General features: G+C 42.9%; 1 protein-coding gene across 1 annotated transcript in view; it reads left to right on the top strand.

Moving 5' to 3' along the window:
• Window positions 1-14,847, top strand: part of LOC111233011 (netrin-1-like) — a 16,845-nt gene extending 1,998 nt beyond the window's left edge. Inside the window, exons 4-11 of the mRNA XM_022760734.1 lie at window positions 5,155-5,242; window positions 5,725-6,761; window positions 6,798-7,211; window positions 8,040-8,228; window positions 10,186-10,335; window positions 12,922-12,972; window positions 14,026-14,106; window positions 14,276-14,847. Coding sequence (XP_022616455.1) covers window positions 5,155-5,242; window positions 5,725-6,761; window positions 6,798-7,211; window positions 8,040-8,228; window positions 10,186-10,335; window positions 12,922-12,972; window positions 14,026-14,106; window positions 14,276-14,847 — 2,582 coding nt within the window. The remainder of the gene's footprint in view (window positions 1-5,154; window positions 5,243-5,724; window positions 6,762-6,797; window positions 7,212-8,039; window positions 8,229-10,185; window positions 10,336-12,921; window positions 12,973-14,025; window positions 14,107-14,275) is intronic.
• Window positions 14,848-21,066: the final 6,219 nt, after the last annotated feature.

Genomic DNA, 21,066 nt, shown 5'->3' with positions numbered 1-21,066 from the left:
TTCCAAACAAAAAAAAAAAAAAAAAAATCACAAAGATGAATCTGCAAAAATGAGACTTAAAATTATATGAGAGAAGCATTTAGCACTGCGTTATGTTTTCTGCCGTAAAGTATCAAGTAATTTAACATAATGATGAAATATCCTGACATTTAGTCTGTCATTGCTGCAACTTCTCCGTAGAAATTCAGACGATTGGCGGGTTTCAGACTTTTTAAAATCTTCTTATTTATTACAATAATTTTCATTATAAAACTCTGAATACAGAGACTTCTGATGTTGAAGTTTATTGTACTGTATTTAACGGACTTTTGGTGTATAATCCAGGCCAAATGTATAAATTTGCCACAGTGTTATTTTTGAAATTAAATTACCGAATTATTTTCCTTACAACTCATGTAAGAGTAAATCCAAAGTTGATATTTTTACTTTCAAAGATGGGACTGAATTTCCTCATAACTCCTTAATTTTAGCAAGTTTTTCCACAGTGTTACTGCATGTTGCAGCCGGGACAATCCAACTGTTATTATGATAATTATAAACAGTTTTAAGTATTTATGTTTGATTTTTGTCACCGTGTCCTCCTGTTGCGGATCAAATGAACAATATAATATCAAAACATAAAATATGAACCTAACAAGACAATATCATTGTTTTTAATTAGCTAGACCGAACTCGGGAAGAATTGGCTCTAAATGCAAAACACCTGCAACTAATTATCAAGATTTAAAAAAAAAAAAAATCTGAATGAAGTTGTTTGATCAAACGGTGATAGCTTCACTCTGTAAATATTATTGTTCCTCTCTGGGAGATAAAGTTAATTGACTGCGGCCAATTTGTGCTTAACAAGTGCAATTAGCTCTGCAGAATGGATGTAATCAGGCTCCGGCTTTCACTCTCAGCTCTTGCCAAAATCATCAGACCGAACATGACAAACATGTATGTTTAATGAACCGTGGGCAAGTGAATCATATAATTCTCAGCTCCATTAAATGAAACGGCCGCAAACTTCGTGTGACTGCAGGCTGTTTGCCTTTTAAAGGTCCGTCTGTGCTGAGTTTTCCTACATTCGCTTTGCAGAACTTGTAGAAGAAAATATACCGAGTTTCTCTTAATTCACATACACACAGCTCCTTTTAATTTTTGTTTTAGGATACAGAGGGGCGTAAATTTAGGTCACTGCAATTTACCTTTGAGACCTTTAATGTAACTTTGGCAGCAGTAGAAATTAATTAAAACAGGCTGTTGTGTGTTTCTTTTTTATAATCTAATAATCATGTTTAATATTAAATTAACTGAGAAAAAAAACTTTGAGAGCTTTTTATTTGCTTTTGTTCTCATAAAGGGAGCAGCCGGCAGTGTTTTTGTTTTATTTCAGTGCCTGCTCTTCATTATTAACTGAATGACACCTTGTGGATTTAATTGACATTCAGAGGCCTCACTTTTATTTCCATCATGCCTGAGGTTGTCTTTGGCATGACTGCAACATAGAATCACAATGATTTCATTTCCATCTGTTTTTCAATATCAACATGTGAAGCTGGAGCTTTACAGAAAGCCTGCTGCCAACTTGTATGAGGCTGTGAAGGGGGGGTAGGATTGACAGGAAACTTAAATATCAAATGGGTGACATGTGTTTTCTTATTCACAAATGAAGTAAGCAGGGCTCATGGGTCAATGCAGAAGCAGAGGGACCCTCTGTGTTGTCTGCGGGGGTACAGTTGGGCCCCTGGGGGCCCCACACATGCAGCAGATTGGCAGTTTGTTGGAGATGCAGGCATGAAGGACACGGGCCTTTAGCTAAAGATACAAGCAATGACAATCCATTTTGTGCTGACTGTTGCTTCCACCTCCTGGGCTGCCCCACTAAAATTAGATTATTACACCTAAAACAGAGCTCCTGGAATCCGCTCCGTGTGGAATAACACACACATGGGCTTCAACTGTGCAGGCAGGAATGCAGTTTGGGAATACAGACCGCATACGTAGCCCCTCTCTTCTCACCCGGAGCACAGTGTTGTATTTCTGACCGGCTGAGGACAATTGCAAATTAACAAAGGTGTCAGTGTGGTAACATGCGCCAACAGGTGCCTTGGTTCAGCTTCAAACATGTAGGCCATAAGAGAGAGCTTATATAATTGATCATATTTATTTAAAGGCTCCGTGTCTTGGGGCAGAGCTGCAATGTAGAAGCCTGGGAAATCTTCCCAGCGACTATCAGCCTCATATAAACCTCTCTTTAAACTCCAAAGCCTCGTGTTTACTTACACAAACCGCAATTTAGCCTTTTTGAATCTCCTCACGATGCGGCACAGCAATTTGGATTTAAAATATTTGTCTCCGTCTTGCTCCGCTCGTGGCTGGACGGAGCTGCTGCCCATGACGAGGAATGTTAAAATGTGTGAGACAGGCCAAATCCAGCTCATCTGCTCCCCAGAACTGCTCCAGACCCAGACAGGCCCACAGCTCCAATGTGTGAACAGGCCAAAGCGAGTTAACAGGTAGTAAGAGAGAATACCACACACCAGAGGTTTCTACACTATATTTCCATAACTTAAAGTCCTCATTTCCTGCTAAATCCTCCCCCTTAAAGTCCCATCATAAATTCCCTCTCCAGCCTAAAAAGCAATCAAAGAACGATCAGATTTAGAGGTAGGAGCTACATGTATATAAAAAAATCTTCACGGTTCCCCTTGCATCTTCTTTAAACAGACCGTTATTCCTCTTTTATTATCCGACAGATCCACTTCTCCCTCTGATAACCCCTCTATACTCTCACTCGAATGGGGCAAACACTTATGCAAACAAGTGTTCTGCAGAGATCTGTTTCTGTTTCCTTTGGCATTGTTTCTGTTTATCAGCATCTAAATCTATTCAAAGTTGTAAGACAATAAAACATGAAAACCTCCGAGGGGAGGTGCACAAATTCCAAACTAAACCATAAAACAGCTCCTTTTTTTTTTTCCTCCTTGATCAGCTTCATGAGACACTTTAATTGCACTTCACAGGGTTTCAGCAAAACGAAGAACGAATGGAGGAGATTTACATTGGGAAATCAATATGGACTTGCAGCTTGTTGCTCCGGCTTCGAGCTCGAACATGAGCGTCGGTCTCCTCACTCTCCTCTGTTCGACTATGCTGTAAACATGCCCCCAGGTTGTCAGCAAGTATTTTTCCAGCCACTTGCCAGCCAAGCATAGCTGCTTCTAAAGATCACCCGCCGGAGATGTTGTTGATCTCATCATACCACTATTTGGCTGTATAAGGTTTTTTTTTTTTTTTGAAAAGAGAGAGATTGCTGCCAAGTTATTTTCAAAACTTTTTCACTGAAACTTAATGTCTCCAAAATGGGGTCGTGTTTGTATTTGTTTTGTAATTTAGACCTTGATTTGAGGTTTCCTGGAAAGAACAGGAAGGGGGATGATGGCCTCTTTCACACACGTGCTATTTGTAGTCAATGCACATTAGCAAAGGAAGTGGTGTAAAATAACCCTGATGTGCAGTTTCTGCATTTATTCTCATCAAACTGCACTTTGCAGGAAATGCCGCTCATCTTCAACGTGTTGTTCCGACACCGCAGCCGTGTGAATTTATGGAAAGCGGCAGAGAAAAACCGTTGAAACCATATCCGGTGGGTTTGGGTGGCGGTGCCAGACAGATGATCTGGTTTCGGAAGAACAGAGAGTCTGGATTTGGCCTTGTGGGGCGCATTAAAAACCTCAGGGGCCCTCTCTCAGATGAGCATCCATTTATCAAAGTGGTTGTAATGGGCCAATGTTTAATTAGTCATGTAATGTGACAAAGACAAGAGCAAGTGCATGTCATGGGAATGTTAAACAACCGCCCCCTTTCTCTTCTAGCCTCATGTGTTTCACCCACCCCAACGCTGAACCCCCACCCGCCTACGCTCACTCGTCATTCCCCATCCAGAATGAATTCTTCAGCATGCTCTCAACGCTCTACTACTTCCCTGAATCCTCTAATAACCTTTACCCTGCTCATAATCCCCTTCGACACTCTCTTCCCTTCTTACACAGTCAAGACATCGACACCAAATGAAACCAGAGACCTAATTAATCATCCGATCAACTTATAAGTCCAGCTTTTTATCAGTGCGTTCAGATTCCCATGGGGCATGTCTCGACACGTCAGGAATGACCAGCGAAGGCATTCTGGACCCCAGGAATGTGGCTCGGTGGCACCAGACTCACAGTTAGACCACTCATCACTGTGCTCACAGCTTGTGGCATTTCTCGTAGCAGCTTCACAAAAACAGAGTTGTCTGATGTGTCCGATCTTCCTTTTTAATCCTCGACCGAGTTTAACTGATCCACTTTTTAGCACGTCTTCTATTTTGGAGGTCAAGAACGGAGCAGGTTGTCCGGGGCAGCAGAGGGTGTGCCATGGCCTCCTCGCGGGCCCCTCAGAGCTGTGTGGTCCCTGAGGGAAGCCTCATATTTCGGTTGTTGGCTAATTGAGCGGGATGACGAGGCCGGAGAGGCTCTCTGCCTCGTCCTCTCCTACGGGTTTGGTTTATGCAGCCCTGCTGACTTTGCTGTCAGTGTCAAACGCTTGTTAGGACATCATCAATCTCGCAGCAGTTAAGAATATTCCCAGAACAGAATGAAGGGGGCAGGTGATAGATGGACAGGGAAACGGAAGAGCAGGGAGAAAGTTGTTTGAAAATGTGGAAGGAAGGTAGTTATTGACGAGAAAATGACCTGTCCTCTGGAAAAGGGAAAGAAACACGAGTGACCCCGAAAAATGAAAGTGGAAAGTGTTGAACGTTCTTCTCAGGAAACAAGTAAAATAAGTGCTCGTAGGGAATGTGCTTCTGGGCTTCGTGTGAGCCGTGAAAAACAATAAATCACTAGTTCCGGAGAAAGTAGATTCATTGTTCGTTGTGTCCACATGCCATAATTAATGTTCTGGGGCATCAAATCCTGGCACAGAAATAAATTACTCTCATCACCAGTTGTAAGAGACGGGAAGGGATTTGTTTGCACTGCGGACATACACAAGACCATGTATGTCTTTACCACGGAAGTATCCATGTAGGGGCTCAACTTGAACACACATTTCAATCTATAAATCATTTCCTACCATCCCGAACGCTAATCTCCAACCCCTCTTATTCCCTCCCCTCTTTTCTTCCAGTCTATTTTCTCATACCCTCTCTTCTGCTCGATAACCCTTCACACCGGTCATGCTCAGCCCTCTCGCTCGCCTGCAACACTGACCAACGGTAAAGTGATTTGAAAAGGGGAGCCATAAACGTGATGGATGTGGTCCAGCTCAGGGTTTAGCCCCAGCTGTCGGGCATGTTTTTTGTCATTTCAGACAGACCCGCTGGGTGCGCGCCCTTCTTCACCCCCACTCATCCACTCTTTTTTGGGACTGAGCGGAGTTTTAAGACGAATATGTTCTTAAAGGCTGTCAAGGCCACGGGTTCAAACCAGTGGCTGACACTGCTCTGAAGATCGGAGATTACATTTTTACGGGATGAGATCTTTACTGGTTTCTACCGAAAGCCAATAAGGTGCAGTTGAAGGGATGTGGTGAGCTGGTATTGTGTGTTTTCAATAAAGGCACAGGTGGTCGATCTTAGATTTCCTTCTTTGGCTTTGAATGCAAGTCATATAAATCAATCAGTTTATGTTTTTTTTTTCTTTTATGATATAGATCCAATGGTTTTCTCTTAAAAATCATCTTTTTTTTTTTCCCCAGGCTCGATGACATGATGTTCCTACCCTTTTCCCCTCCCCCCTCCACCTCTCTCTTCCCTGTTTTCCTTCTACTCCTCCTTTTTCTCCCTCCGTCCCTCGTCTCCTCTTCCCTTTCCCATACCCCGTTGAGCTGGACTTCGCCTCATGACCCCTGCTATCACCTAGACGGCCGCCCGCGACACTGCTTGTCGGAGTTTATCAACGCTGCCTATGGAGTCCCGGTTAATGCTAGTCACTCGCAACAAGGGCCTGACTATGACAGCAACATCATCACCTTGACAGACCTCCACAACCCTCACAACCTCACATGTTGGATGGCTCACAGAGGCACTGACACCGGGGAATGGGTCCTCACCGTACCGCTGGGCCGCCGCTTTGAGATCACTTACATAAGCTTGCAGTTCTGCCACCAGGGGGAGCCATCAGACCCCATCTCCATCTCCATCCTCAAGTCGATGGACTTCGGGCGCACCTGGAGGCCGATGCAGCACTACTCCAGCGACTGCCTGGGAAACTTTGGGCTGCCCTCCCAGACAGTGGCCCAGACCAGGCATCAAGAGACAGAACCTCTCTGCTCAGACCCTCGCCCCCTGCAAAAGCAGAGAGGTGGCATGGTGTTGGCCTTCTCCACCCTGGACGGACGACCATCATCTCCCGATTTTGACCACAGCCCCACCCTCCAGGACTGGGTGACGGCCACAGACATACGGGTGGTCTTCCATCAGTTGTCTAAAGTCGCCAAAGCGGGCAACCCGGATAAAAAGCAAGAAGCACGATGGCGTGACGGTGGAGAAGATGACAGAGGGACTTTTGGACTTCTGAGGTGGAGATCAGGCTACAAGGGCCGCACTGGAGATCAGGTCGACAAGTTAAACGCAGATAATACACTGGCATTTTTTGACAGGGAGACAAAAAACTTAGATATAAGTGGGAGGAATAAAGGGGAGAAAGTGGACAAACATGGAAGGAAGGGTCATAATAAAGGGTCAGGTCAAGATGAAGATGGACACAATGTGACCAGCAAAGAAGGGGGGGGTAGTTTTGGTATGGACACTTTCACTTCCTCAAAGAAAGGTGGGAGAGGTAGAGGGCGTGGTCACAAGAAGGAGCGCATTCATTGGCTTCCTTGCCCCAATGGCAACTGCAATTGGACAGTGGAGGGGAGGAACAGGGGCAACAAAGGGCGGGAACTGAGGAAGAGGAGGAACAATAATCTCAACACGAGACAAAGTGCCAGGAATCTGCAGGTGGCTCCGCCCTCTGCTTTTATCTCTCACGTCCGAGCTCCTCTGGCCCTCTCTGACCTGCAGGTTGGAGGCAGGTGTAAATGTAACGGGCACGCTTCCAGGTGTCGCCGTGACGACACAGGCCGGGCAGTATGTGTGTGCGAGCATCACACGGCAGGGCCAGACTGTGATGTGTGTGAGGATTTCTACTTTGACAGACCGTGGCATCGGGCTACACCCACGCACCCAAACCCCTGTGTTGGTGAGTCATTCAACTATGTTATTTTTTTTAACATATAAAAACATACAACACAACGCAGGTCACTCAACAATGAACTGCAACAAACAAAAGGTAGATGCAGGCTGTACATGCAAGGGGAATAACTGTGTAAAGCAAAAATGTGAAAATGTGGCATATATATTCTTTAATTTATGAACTAATTTCTTCTTTTTTTCCTCTTTCTGAACTCAATCAAATCTAAATCAGCAGAAGAAATACTACACTGATTATACCGCAAATACAGTAAAGGGCTCATTCAAATTCAGTCCTACTTCTGAGTATAGACTTTACAGGCTACAACTCTGACTTTTCTAACCCACCAAGTTAAATGTTATAAGTGTAAAAAAAATAATGTAGTTATTTTTGGTCACTTAAACCAGACACACTGATTTCAGCATTCACATTAATAAAACTAGATGCTGACTGATTCTGGACTTTTGAGGCCAGATCCCTTAAACTTGATTTTTAAAGAACTGTGCGAAGATACATACTGAGCAGGACATTTTACAGTTCAAAAATAAAACGTGACAGTGCTCTCTGATGGACAAACCATTTAATGGAGACACTATATTGAAATATCTTGTCATTTATAAGCCGCCGTGTAAGCTCATATTGGCTGAAATATCGTCCTGGCCAATTTATCCTCACAAGCGCCATGACACAAATGTAACTGTGACTGACATTTCACTTGTTTGTTACTTTATGGATGAAGTATGAGTATCCATGATATAGACAAACTTTTTGAATGTGTTATTTTTGCCCACCCCCGAACCTGAACATTTAAAATGAACTAATCTCTCCTTTGCCCAGCCTGCGAGTGTAACGGCCATTCAAACAAGTGCCGCTTCAGCATGGAGGTGTTTCAGCAGTCGGGCCGACGCAGCGGAGGCGTGTGTCAGAAGTGCCGTCACCACACGGCCGGACGCCACTGCCAGTACTGCCAGAATGGATACACCCGCAACCACAGCAAGCCACTGAACCACCGCAAGGCCTGCCAACGTCAGTCATTATGTGTGTGTGTGTGTGTGTGTGTGTGTGTGTGTGTGTGTGTGTGTGTGTGTGTGTGTGTGTGTGTGTGTGTGTGTGTGTGTGTGTGTGTTTGGGGTCTTTGTCAAGAGGAAAAATTAAGTGCATTCTTGTTTGTGTATTTTTGCGTATGCATGTAACTGTAACTGACTGTGCATTCCTGGGAGATGAAAAGCAAATCATAGTGTGAGAGACAGTGTTAATGTCTGACAGTCTGAACGCATGTCCGTGTGTGTTTACATGGCCGTTCTGTCTCTGTCCGAGCGAACAGAAGTGTTTATGGGGTGGTTACATTGTGATAGTGAAAAGCTATTCCTGTTAGCGATACGCACACAAAAAACACACACAGAAAAACCCCCACTGAGCTGCCACCTGTATCCCCATCGTTACCACCGGTTGGCATCTGCCATGACCCCTGACCTTTGACTGGTCACATGTCCTAAGTGACTGTGACACTCTGGCATGCACATGTGGAAGCTTGACCACGGGCCTAATATATCCAGAGTTAATGGGCTCTCTTTGAGCTTGACACACGTGCAGGGATGAAAAAAAAATGAGCTATGATTAAACATCCCCATGTTTTTTTTTTTTTTTCAATATTTGAAACTGCGAATTCACATCTTCCACCTCACCGTCTTGCATGTCAGCTTTAATTTATTGACACCATATTTCACAGAGTTACCATTCAGAGGCAAGTGGTGATATAATTACTCATTTTCTCCTGTCAGGTTGTAAGGACTTATGTAAACATTAACAGAGTGTGAACAGAGCTGCTCAAGTGTGGCTTCCTCTCTCTATCTGTCTTCTCGTGCTGGGTCTTATCCAGTGAGAGTAGAGGTAAATAAAAAGCTTTGCAGTGTAAACTGTGGCAAATCCAGGCAGTAATCATTATACAGCATCACGACGGCCAATATGAAGGTAAAAAAAAAAAAAAAAAAAAAACGAAGAGGAATTAATGTAGACTCAGGATCGGTCTCCAGCTTGATGACGGTTTGTGGTAAAAGCACCAAAAACAATGATGGAAATAAGGTCAGGAGTTTGTCCATAAGCCAAACTAGTGATGTGATATTCAGTTATTAATTCCTCATGGAAGAATTTGTCTCTGTTTATCCATCACAAAAGAATCTCTTCCCTGGTGTCAGTAAAGGTCTCGCCTCTTGCTCAAGGACACTCCCTCAGGACAGATGCTTGCTGTCATGCAGGATTAAACCTGAGTTCTGTCGTTGATGGATGGTCGTCTTAATCCGTCTGTGTCTGTGTTTTGTTCAGTAGACACAGATTTTAACACATTTTGGTTTAAAATACTTCCCACTTGCCTCGATGTGCTGTCTTCACCACAATGCCAGGAGAACTTGCTCGGGCTCATGCCTTTTTCATATTCATGCAAATGAAATATATTGGCACATGGAAGCTAAACAGTACAACCACAGCCTTCTGGGTGCTGAAAACCTTCACTGGAGTCACTCACTTTCATTAAAGCTGCATTATTTAACATTTTTATTTTTTATAGCAAAGTCTAAAATGCCATGTGCAGTTTAAGCGTAACCATTTAAGCGTCTTTCAGCTCATTGTTTCGGTTGTTTTCCGCATTGTTTCACCAAATAAAGTTTTGATAAACCTATTGCACGCTACCTGCCCAGCACCAATTGACAGACAGACAAGTTAGCAACTAGCTCATGGAGAACCGAAAACAGTCAAAAAGGATGACAGTTGTAAAATGGACAGAGGAACATCTTCAAAACTAATTACTTTGTCCTCGCTGAATGTGGAAACAGGCAAGTGTTTGCTAACACGTTCAGTTTTCTAAGGTGATAGTATGTCACTGTTGGATTTTCAGCTTGTTGCACTGCCCTAAGTGACCTGCTTTTACCTCTAAGCTACAAAAATAACACGGCCCATGCAAGACTAATCTTTTCATTCTCTTTTCCAGCATGTCAGTGCCATCCCTTGGGTGCAGTGGGTCGCTGGTGCAACCAGACCTCAGGTCAGTGTCTGTGCAGAGAAGGGGTGACGGGCCTCAGGTGCAACCGCTGTGCCTCAGGATACAAACAGGGCAAGTCCCCTCTACGGCCCTGCATACGTAAGTTTACAGCCATTATTTATGCTAAAGCAGAATCTAGAAAAAAGGCAGTAATATACCTTTATATGGAGATCATGAGAAAGGTAGAAGTACCATGTTGTTTTAGCATCAGAAATACATTTGGAGAGGAGGTCTCCAATGCTGGTTTCTCTTGACAGTGACCACAGTCTTCCCTTAACCTTATCCAAGCAGTTTGAGTTGCCTAAACTTAACCAAACCTTTGTCACGAAGGGTCAGATCAGAAAACAGTCATATGAGTTTTTTTTGTAAACTGATGGGGGCATCAGATCATATTATGGATGACGGCGACCAGCCTTTCTGTTGTTTAGGTTGGAGGACTTGTTTTAATATGGATGGTGAGTCTTAACTTATCTAAATAATATCTCTGTGCATTTGATGCATGCTGCCCTTCTCAAATAAATCACAGCCTTTTAATAGTTTCTTGTCAATCATGACAAAGTGACCTCTTTAATTTCTCCTTCAACCTCATTTGCTCGCGGCCTAAATGGATTAAACCTTCTATCAAGAGCTCTAATCCTTTATCAAATAGTAGCTCAATATAAAAGGGGCCGCTGCTGTCCTGACCAATTTGGCCCAAGCTCCCAGCGTGTCCCCTTTTCATCATCCCTGGAGACGGTTTCCATAGCAGCGTTAACATGAGCTGACCACTACAGGGAAACCTCATCTCCAGCTGATCTGGGATGAGCGTCAGATCAAGTGGATTGTTTCTACTCATATCTCCGCTCTCGACCAGCACCGAACCTCAGTCATGAGCGCTAATCCACGTGCACTCGCTGGGCTAATCGCACGAGTGCCGACAACCACACAGCCACTAACGCTGTGTAAGCCCCAATCAGGTGACATAGGGAGCCAGTGGCGACGAGCTTCACACCTGTTGTGCAGCTCAAAATGCCCCCATCACAGGGCCCAGACCCATAACTCTCTCAGTGAAAGGAGTGAGTGAAAGAAAACCTTGTTTGTTTTTACTGCCAGACCATCTCGGGCTATGTATAGCATCTCTTACCCCCACCCAACACCACATCCAACACCTCGGTTCCTCCTCTCATAGGACAGAGCAAAAGGCACGCGGCAGCCAGGCTAAACTTAAAGTTAGCTCCCACTGAAACGTTTGTCCAGGCCTCGAGCAGCTCAGGAAGTTCACAGAATTAAGTATATGTCAAAAGTCGAAACGAAGTAACTACATATTTGGTCACTTACTTACGTCATGGTAATTCAGTTACTTTTTCCATATGAAGCAGTAGCTACAGGCGCCATGATGGAGAAAAAGAAGCTCAACTACACGCCTGCTCAAGCTAACGTGACTCACGTTAGCTTACCTGATTTCAGTAGCCGTCATCATTCATGCTATTTCAGCTGCTTTCAAATCACATATTTCAGTCAATTAGGCTGTAAATTGATTTATTACATTAGTTTCAATATAAATATAAATAGCAGAAGGACTGACAGCCAGCAAAACTGTTAACTCCTATGAACTATGGCATTTAAATAATCAAAATAAAGTTTATTTTCTTTAAAAAAAAAGAAGTTTGTTATTTGGGCTGTCACAATATCAGATTTTCACTACATAATTATTGTTTTCAAAAGAATTCATGATAACGATGTTAATAATAATAATAAGTCAAATCTTTGACTTTCTTTTTTTCTGTGTGTTTTGTCTCTTTTTGGCAAATGAATTAGACTCAAATAAGATTGTAGGGAGATGGAGAGAGAGTCTGTAACCATAACTGTACAAAAGTGTAGGTCGACAAAAACAATAAACAAAAACAAAAAACTATCACTCAGTGGATAGTGTAAAGGTAACCAGATGAACCAATAAGCAAAAGATTCACAAGGCCAAACATCTGCCATCACAATATTATCATGTCATCAAAACTACATCAAAAGTGTAGTTCTGGGAAACTCAGGTAACGTACTGCACCAGTATCTAAAAATGTCAAACGACACCCAGTCCTGCTCACAAAGGTTCCCTCAACCGGCTCATTACGACCTCTCACATACAGTCTGCACATCCACAAACACACAGCGACTTCCTGTCTTTTAAAAGTGGGGGGACAAGTAAGCTGGGTGGGGGTGTAGGGTGTCACTGGCCCAGTTGTGTCAGAGAGGACGGGACATGAAGGCGGGGGGTGGAGGAGGGTAGAGCGTGAGCTTGGTAATATATGGCTGCGCTGTCACACACACACACTTTTACAAGAGGCCTGGATAATGTATGTACGGACCAACAGGTTGTTCATTTTCCATCCACAAGTTCACAGACTCACACACACAGTCACACAAATTTTTATTAGACTCTGTTCAATGTTTGAGACAAAACCATACAAGAGGTGATGGTTTGACCTTATTGAATTTCTAAAAGTAAAGTTTGTATCTTCAGCGTCAGGCAGTGTGTTTCTAGCCCGTAAAAGGACCACACAAACAGTCAGTTTGACACTTGCTTATCTTCTGCACAGGCATAGCTCACGCACTCGGAGGCATTCAAGCTTAACACACAAACCCCACAGAAGGCCGACGCTCGTCTGTGTATCTGCTCCTGTCACCTGTCTGAAACTGTGTTTATGTTTGCAGGAATTCAAGAGATCGCTCCGACCCCAGTGTACCAACCTCAATACAGCATCGGTGAGTAGATTCACCCGCCTTTTTTAAATTTTTAAATCTTTTCAATGGGTAGGCTGCATTTAATATTTCACGGTCACCTTAGAAACGACCTGGTCTCGTGAGTATCTCTAGTTGTATTTACTCACTGTGGGTAACGTAGCACATCAGTTGGGCTGTTTTATGGCAATATTGGATTTACAGAAGTTTTGCACCAGTGTGAGAAAGTGCCTTGATTTTTTTGAGACATGTTTCAATGAATTAAACAAAAACAGAAATTCATGACTGGTTATTGCATGTATACATTTCTAGATCATTTAAATTGCCAATATAACAGACAAATCCATCTATATCGCCTGCCTTGAATGTTAACTATGTTTCTCATAATGCTTTTTATTCTGGCTGTTTATTTCTCTCTTAGTGCAACTTATAAAATATACATTATTATTAAATCAAATGAGGAGTGTGTGAGATTCCAAAAATTTAAATATTCAGAGCAAATCAAAGTGAATAAAGATTTTGTTGTAATGAAAACTGAAAGAGAATACACACCTCTAGAGATGTAACAGGTCGCAGCTTGACTGTGACTGATATAATCTTTCTATTTTAAATTTATTTCAGCATATCTTGCCATGAATTACTCTCTTTCTGCTTTAGTGTGATAAAGTTTTTTCGCTCTCCAGACATATCCGTTTAACCCTGTTGCTGTCACCTCATGTATAACATAGAGATTTATTGCACTTACATGGAATCATATATCAAAACAAAAATCCTCTCTGAAGTCTTGCCATGAGCCACATTTTTTAAACAGAGGGGACCTTGAATTGAAACAGTTTCGGGAGCTGCTGTTCCTCGGGCTGTAGCTGAGCACCTCCTCCTAGTGGCAGCTCGAGGAATGTCCCACCTGCTGCACTCGCGGGTCATCTGTTAGTCACAGGATACTGTGATGACAAATAGAAGCAGCCATATTGTAATTAGGGGAAAAGACATGTGCTGATATACTTGCTGTGAAATGATACCCTCTCATTTGATGCATTCTCCCTCCCTCCCTCCCTTTCTCTTCACTCTCTCTCCTAGCGGAGGAGTGTGTTTCATATTGCCAGCCTTCTCAGGTTAAAGTCAGGATGAACTTGGAGACCTATTGTCTCAAGGACTACGGTTGGTGTCATGTTTCCTAATCTATTTTTATTTTAACTTGTCATAAAAAACATAATTTAGGATTTAATGATAACAGTAACCACAACAATAATAGTTTATTAATATTTAATAATAATATTATTAATTATTATTATTAATAATAATAATTTTGCACCTCTGTCTTTCTCAGTGCTGAAGGTGCAGGTGAGAGGGATGGAGCGTTCAGGTCCCTGGTGGCAGTTCTCCATCTCAGTCCAAACCGTCTTCCGCACAGGGTCCACCTCTCGCGTTCGCAGGGGCCCCCACTCCCTCTGGGTCCCCGACCGTGACCTCGGCTGTGGCTGCCCCGCCCTCCACGTGGGTCGGACATACCTCCTGATTGGCGCAGAGGAAGGAGAGCGAGGCTGGGGCCCAGAGGAGAGCCGCCTGGTGGCGGACCGCTCTACTCTGGCCCTCCAGTGGCGGGAACACTGGAGCCCCAAACTCAGGGGCTTCCGGGGGCAGGACAAGAGGGGCCGCTGCCCTCCAAAATCCCCCAACAGCCACCACAGGGAGCACTCAAAACCCCAGTCTGGGTACGTCCCCCCTCACCTGCTGACTGAGAAAGACTCTGACAGCGTGAACACACACTCTGTAGAAGTGGACGAGACTCAAACCTTAGCAGTGCCGCACACACACCCTCACACAGAGGTTAAATCCACAGTGGCGACCCCCTCACCCACTACACCTGCTCTGGTGTGTTCCACTCAAGGTCCTGAATAAAAAAAATAACAACAAGGAGAAACAACAAAGACAGGATGACTGAGATTTTCACCTTCATCCTCCACCTTTCTGGACAGTTTGCAACAAGAGAGCTACTATAAAAAAGGAGAAGAAAGTGCTTTTTCTATATTTTTTTCTGAAGGTTTCAGGAAAAACGGAAGTGACTTAATACAGAGAAACTCTCAACACACACGAACACACACACACTCCTGTTATGTGATGTTCAAATGCTGATCTAAAAATGTGAAGAAACACACACATTTCCTCATGTAACTGTTGGCGTTTGTGTGTTTTTGGAGGGTAGAGGTCAAATTGATGACGGAGCACTAACGTCTGCAGCAGATGAAATATCTAGATATACCCACCAAAAACAAAACTGGTGCTATGTGAAATATTAGTTATGAGAATTTTAATATTTTCTACTAAAGAAACTTTTGAAAATTAAAGTTTGACTAAACTCTGACTAAAAGGCCATGCAGCATTTTTTCCAGTATTTTCTGAATTATATTTATTATTAGATTAATGTACGTAACACACACACACACACAAACAAGGGAAACTTTACATAACAAAATATACAATAAGGGTAAATATTCTACCTCACATTTACTACACACACACTGATTTTTTTTCCTTTTTTAAATAAAAACTAGTAGAGATCATGTTATATAAATGACAGGTTTTACCACAAATGAGGCCAATACAATATTTTTGTATCATAATGAAATTTGAAAATAACATTAACATTAATTAATTTACTAAATAAAAAATAGTTTTAAACTGACAAACATGCAATATGCAAACACAGTTGATAGTTAACATTTATAGAACCACTGTAAAAAAAAACTGAACTAATATTTTCGTAAAATTCATAAAATCCTTTTATCTCTGACACTTTTTCATGTGTTTCTTTACTCATTCTCTGAGACTGAAATTCATAATACATACATACATAGTACATAATAATGTTGCACAAATTGTTTCATAACAGAAATTTGCCATTTTTCCACTTTTATATCTATTCTCAGTAGTTAGGATAAAAGTAATGCAAGCTCCAGGTCACACACACACACACACACACACACACACACACACACACACACACACACACACACACACACACACACATGCGTGTACATACACACACATACACCTTGCATTCATTCTGCACAATATTTTGGGAAATTGAGACTATCTACAATCTGGACAGCTGACACACAGACCAAACTAACCTCAGTCTCATTTCCTAACCATACAGGAATCCTCAGATAGACAGTCACCAGCCTGGATATGGATCTAAAAAGCATCGGCCCGACCTGTCGTCATGGCTTCTGTTTCCATTTGGGAGATATGGCGTCATAGCCCAGGGGAAATGGTGGAGGTGGTGGGGCAGTGTATTAAGACAGATGGGCGAGCTCCTATTTGTTGAGCAGCTACATTGTTTTGGTAGCGGCCGTGTCAGTGATTGGTTGTGCTGCGGTGCTGAAGCCAACGATTGAAAACACAAAGAGAAAAATAGACTCGCTGACTGATGATTGCTCAGTGCGATTCATCATACAGTACACTGATGGGAAGGGTATGTGTATGTGTGTGTGTCGGCACGTTTTTGAACCCTTATGAGGTACAAACGTCCACAAGGATCCAGAATTAACAGCTTCTTGGCGCCAAGTAACACACAGGGGCCCCCAAACAAAAATCCACTGATGCCAGGAATACAAGAAAATAAAAATCGACTTTTCAAACCCATATATATATGTATATATATATATATATATATATTGATATATTGATATATATATATATATAGATATATATATATATATTTTTTTTTTTTTCATTATGGCATCTTTCACATTATTCTTCAGGTCTAATGTTTAGTTTTCAGATAATTTACTGCATTCATGTCTGTCTCCAGGTGAAACCTGGCCACCAGTTTATGATACTAATATAAATAATGCATAAGAAACAAGGAAGACGATTGATACTGTGCAAAAGACCAGCTTGTAAAGCCAGAACCCTTAAAACTTGAAGCTGCTGTAATCAATATATTTATATCAACAATGGATCAAATGACAAATTGTATAACTCTGCAGTTCCTCTCAGCTCTGTGCACCGTTTTAGCATCTTTCAGCTCATTGTTGTGGTTTTACAGCCAGCGTTAGTTTCAGAAAGATGCGAAAGCAGAAATTGGAGTGACAACAAACCAATGGAAACTAATTCATTTAAGAATCTTTTACACAAGAAAACAAAACCAAGCTCATGACAAGACGAAGACAAAGCAGATATACCAGTAAAGCTGTAGCATGTAGAGTGCAGGGTTACAGCTGCATCACATTCACGTGTATAATAATACTACTAACTTATGTGTGTGAGAGGTAGAAGTATCCGTGTCTGTCTGTCTGTGTGTGTGTGTGTGTGTGTGTGTATAGACGAAGCACCTGCTGCGTTACTGCAGGAAACACCTGTCAGCGGTCGTCTCCTCAATGCAGCCTCTGTCGACATGAGGGTTTGATCCTGAAACTCCCCAAACACACACACACTTACACAGACACTAAAAGACAACTTAAGCCCGCAGCTCTCTCTGCTGCAGGGGGAGCACGTTGTCTGCGGCTTGGTTAACGTTAAACTGACAACACACACTTTACTGAGGCGCTGCAGACGAGGGCAGGCCTACTGTTTTGGTGGCATGGAAAATTTCGATCAGCTTCCTCTCTTCTGGCCTGGTAGGCAGCAGTGTGTGTGTGTGTCTCTTTCTCTCTCTCTCTGTGTGTGTTTGTGAGTGTGTGGTATTATGTTTACAACCTGCTGAGGGTAGGTTTTACGAGAGGTGACTCCTCCTGCACTGCAGCCAGAGCCAAAGTTCAACTAGACCTCTTGCAAACACACACTCACTTTTATTTTTATCCTCTCATTTCCTTTTACACACACACACATTTCAAATTACTCTTCACTCTCATCTCTTAGGTTGCACATCCTTCCTCACACACTCTGACAACTCAAGTCCAAGTTCAGCAAGTTTCACCACCAGTTTTCAGGACACACACACACACACACACACACACACACACACACACACACACACACACACACACACACACACACACACACAGAGCTTCTGTTAACCTGAGAGGCAGAGGGTCAATCCCTGTGATCCACAGCCTGCATGCCTTCCATTCAGACACGCCGCCGACACAGCAACCTGACTCCCAGCTAGATTAGGACTAATCAAGCATGGCACAGCTCTGGGCAGAAACGCCATCACTCTCTCTCTCACACACACACACACACACATCCACACCTACAACACAGATATAGGGTACTACAAACATGTTCACACACAGAGCTTTTGCTGTTTGTGATGTAACGCTATTTTCAAGAGCAAAATCACCATTAGTTGTCCTGATGCTCAGTGGTTACATACACCACTTGCTCATGTTTATGTAGTATCATTTAAAATAATTTCAGCAGTGTGGCTTGCGTAGATAGTTTTCCTTATTATTCAAGTTATTGCACAATTGTGCATGTTCATCTTTCCTCCATAGTCCAGGTGGGATTCATCCCTATTATATGTAGTATGGCATAATTAGTGAAAGAATGATAGTATGGCATAAAAAGTGAAAAAAAAAACATAGTATAGAATGGCATAAAAATGCGAAGAACATCACAGTAAATTAAGGAATGAAAAGCTATATAAACATCATAGTACGGTAAGGCATAAGACAACATAGCATAGTAAGGCATAAAAATGCCAAAAAATGTCATAGTATAGAGTAGGGCATAAAAAGACATCTTGATACTGCAAAACAAGGTCAGCCGTTCTCCCTTTTGGCGCAGCCCTCAGATAACTTCACATGGCATATGCTCTATGCTAGAGATTGGTGAGGGTGCCACTTCAGAGGTTGATGTGGCTGCTGGTAGGCCTTTTCAGCCTGTGTAGTAGCAACCAACACTGTTGTGTCACGTCCTCAAGCTTCTCTACGTAACATCAATCCTCAGTTTGAATCATCAGTGAGTCGTCACTCCTGCATTTGCTTACACTTAGGATCAGACTCTGGGTCGGGACACAGTGTTTGATGAACATAGAAGCCACTTCGATCATTCATGCTCTCTGCTGCTTCCGCTCGTCTGAGTAGGCCCTCAAGAGTAGGGTTGCTGCCCTTGCTCAGTTGCCTAATCCAATAGTCGACAGGGGTTTTCTGTTGCTTAGAGGAAAGAATAGGATAAAAGACCGGCAAGAGGGAGACATGGAGGGCGCTTCACTGGAAATTAGTGGAGAAGAACATATGATGACTTCAGCGTTGTTCCTTTAACATCAAGTAAGTAATACTATGCCAAGGCAATCTTCACAACATCCTGGCCTTGCCCATAGTCACCAGATGGCTTGCCACTTAGATTTCTTCTGCTGTTCACTATCACAGGAATCTCTTGTTTCAGAGGTTACAGCACTGACAAATACTCAGTCCAAGGACTGGATTGACTTGGAATAAAACTCAGCCTCAGAAAACAAGAGATTCCTGTTGTGACCTTACAACGCGAAGAAATTAAGTGGCAAGGCCATCCCTGGCCTTGCCACTTAATGGGCAAGGCCAGGGATGTTGTGAAGATAGCCTTGCATAGTGATCCTACACTTGATGTTAAAAGGAAACCTGAAGTCATATGATGTTCTTCTCCACTATTTCAGTGAAGCCCCCTCATGTCTCCTCTTGCCGTCTTTTATCCTCTCCTTCCCAAGCACAGAGAAAACCTGTCGACTATTGGATTAGGACTGAACAAGGCAGCAGACCTAGCTCTTGAGGGCCTACGCAGACGAGGGAAGCAGACAGAAGCATGAATGATAGAAGTGGCTCTCATGTTCATCAAACACTGTCCCGACCCAGAGTTATCACTGCGTGTAAGCAATGCAGGAGTGGACCTCATGTGATGTTCAATGAGGATTGATGATTAGTAGAGAGAGTTGAGGACTCACAGGCGTGGTGCTACACGAGCGTGAAAAGCCACCGTACACACGATCACCTCTGAGTGCCCCAGCCCACCATCGTCTAGCATATGAGCAGTGCCATGTGAAGTATCTGAGGGCTGCAAAAGGAGAACAGGCTGACCTTGTTTTGCAGATTCAAATGTCTTTTTATGCCCTACTCTATACTATGACATATTTTTGGCATTTCTTTATAGCCTATACTGAATGTATAGCTTTCATTAATGCTTTACGTACTATGATGTTATAATACGCTTTTTCAGTTTCCTTAATATTAACTGTATCGTTCTTTCGCATTTTATCATTCTATACTATGTTTTTTTTTCATTTTTATGACATACCTAATCTATCTTTCACATAATTAATAGGCATACTAACATATAATAGGGATGAATCCCACTGGACTATGGAAGAAAGATGAACATGCACAATTGTGCAATAACTTGAATAATAATGGAAACTATCTACGCAAGCCACAGGCTGAAATTATTTTAAATGATACTACATAAACATAGAGCAAGTGTGTATGTAACCACTGAGTCAGGACAACTAATGGTGATTTTGCTCTTTGAATGGTTAGCATCACAAACGAGCAAAAGTCGTGTGTGTGAACATGTTTGTAGTACCCTATATCGTGTTGTAGGTGTGATGTGTGTGTGTGTGTGTGAGAGAGAGATTGATGGCGTTTCTGCCCAGAGCTGTGCATGCTTGATTAGTCTAATCTAGCTGGGAGTCAGGTTGCTGTGTCGGCGGCGTGTCTGAATGGAAGGCATGCAGGCTGTGGATCACAGGGATTGACCCTCTGCCTCTCAGCGTTAACAGAAGCTCTGTTGTGTGTGTGTGTGTGTGTGTGTGTGGTGTGTGTTGTGTGTGTGTGTGTGTGTGTGTGTGGTGTGTTGGTGTGTGTGTGTGTCGTGTGTGTTGTGTGTGTCTGAAACTTGGTGGTGAAACTTGCTGAACTTGGACTTGAGTTGTCAGACGTGTGTTGACGGAAGAGATGTGCACACCTAAGAGAATGAAGAGTGAGAGAGTAAATTTGAAAGTGTGTGTTGGTGTTGTGTGGTGAAAAGGAAATTGAGAGGATATGGAGAGAATTTACAGAGGTGGAAAGTGAGTGGGTGTGTTTGCCAATGAGGTTCACGGGTTTCACCATTTTTTTGGCCCATCTGGCTTGCAGTTGGGCAGGAAGGAGTCATCCCCCCTCTCGTAAAAACCTACCCTCAGCAGGTTGTAACATATACCGG

This window comes from Seriola dumerili, unplaced genomic scaffold (assembly GCF_002260705.1).
Source record: "Seriola dumerili isolate Sdu_G_001 unplaced genomic scaffold, Sdu_1.0 BDQW01000362.1, whole genome shotgun sequence".
In the NCBI taxonomy this organism is placed as follows: Eukaryota; Metazoa; Chordata; class Actinopteri; order Carangiformes; family Carangidae; genus Seriola; species Seriola dumerili.
The sequence above is the reverse complement of the archived record's forward strand: the minus strand, read 5'-3'. Positions and strand labels throughout refer to the sequence as shown.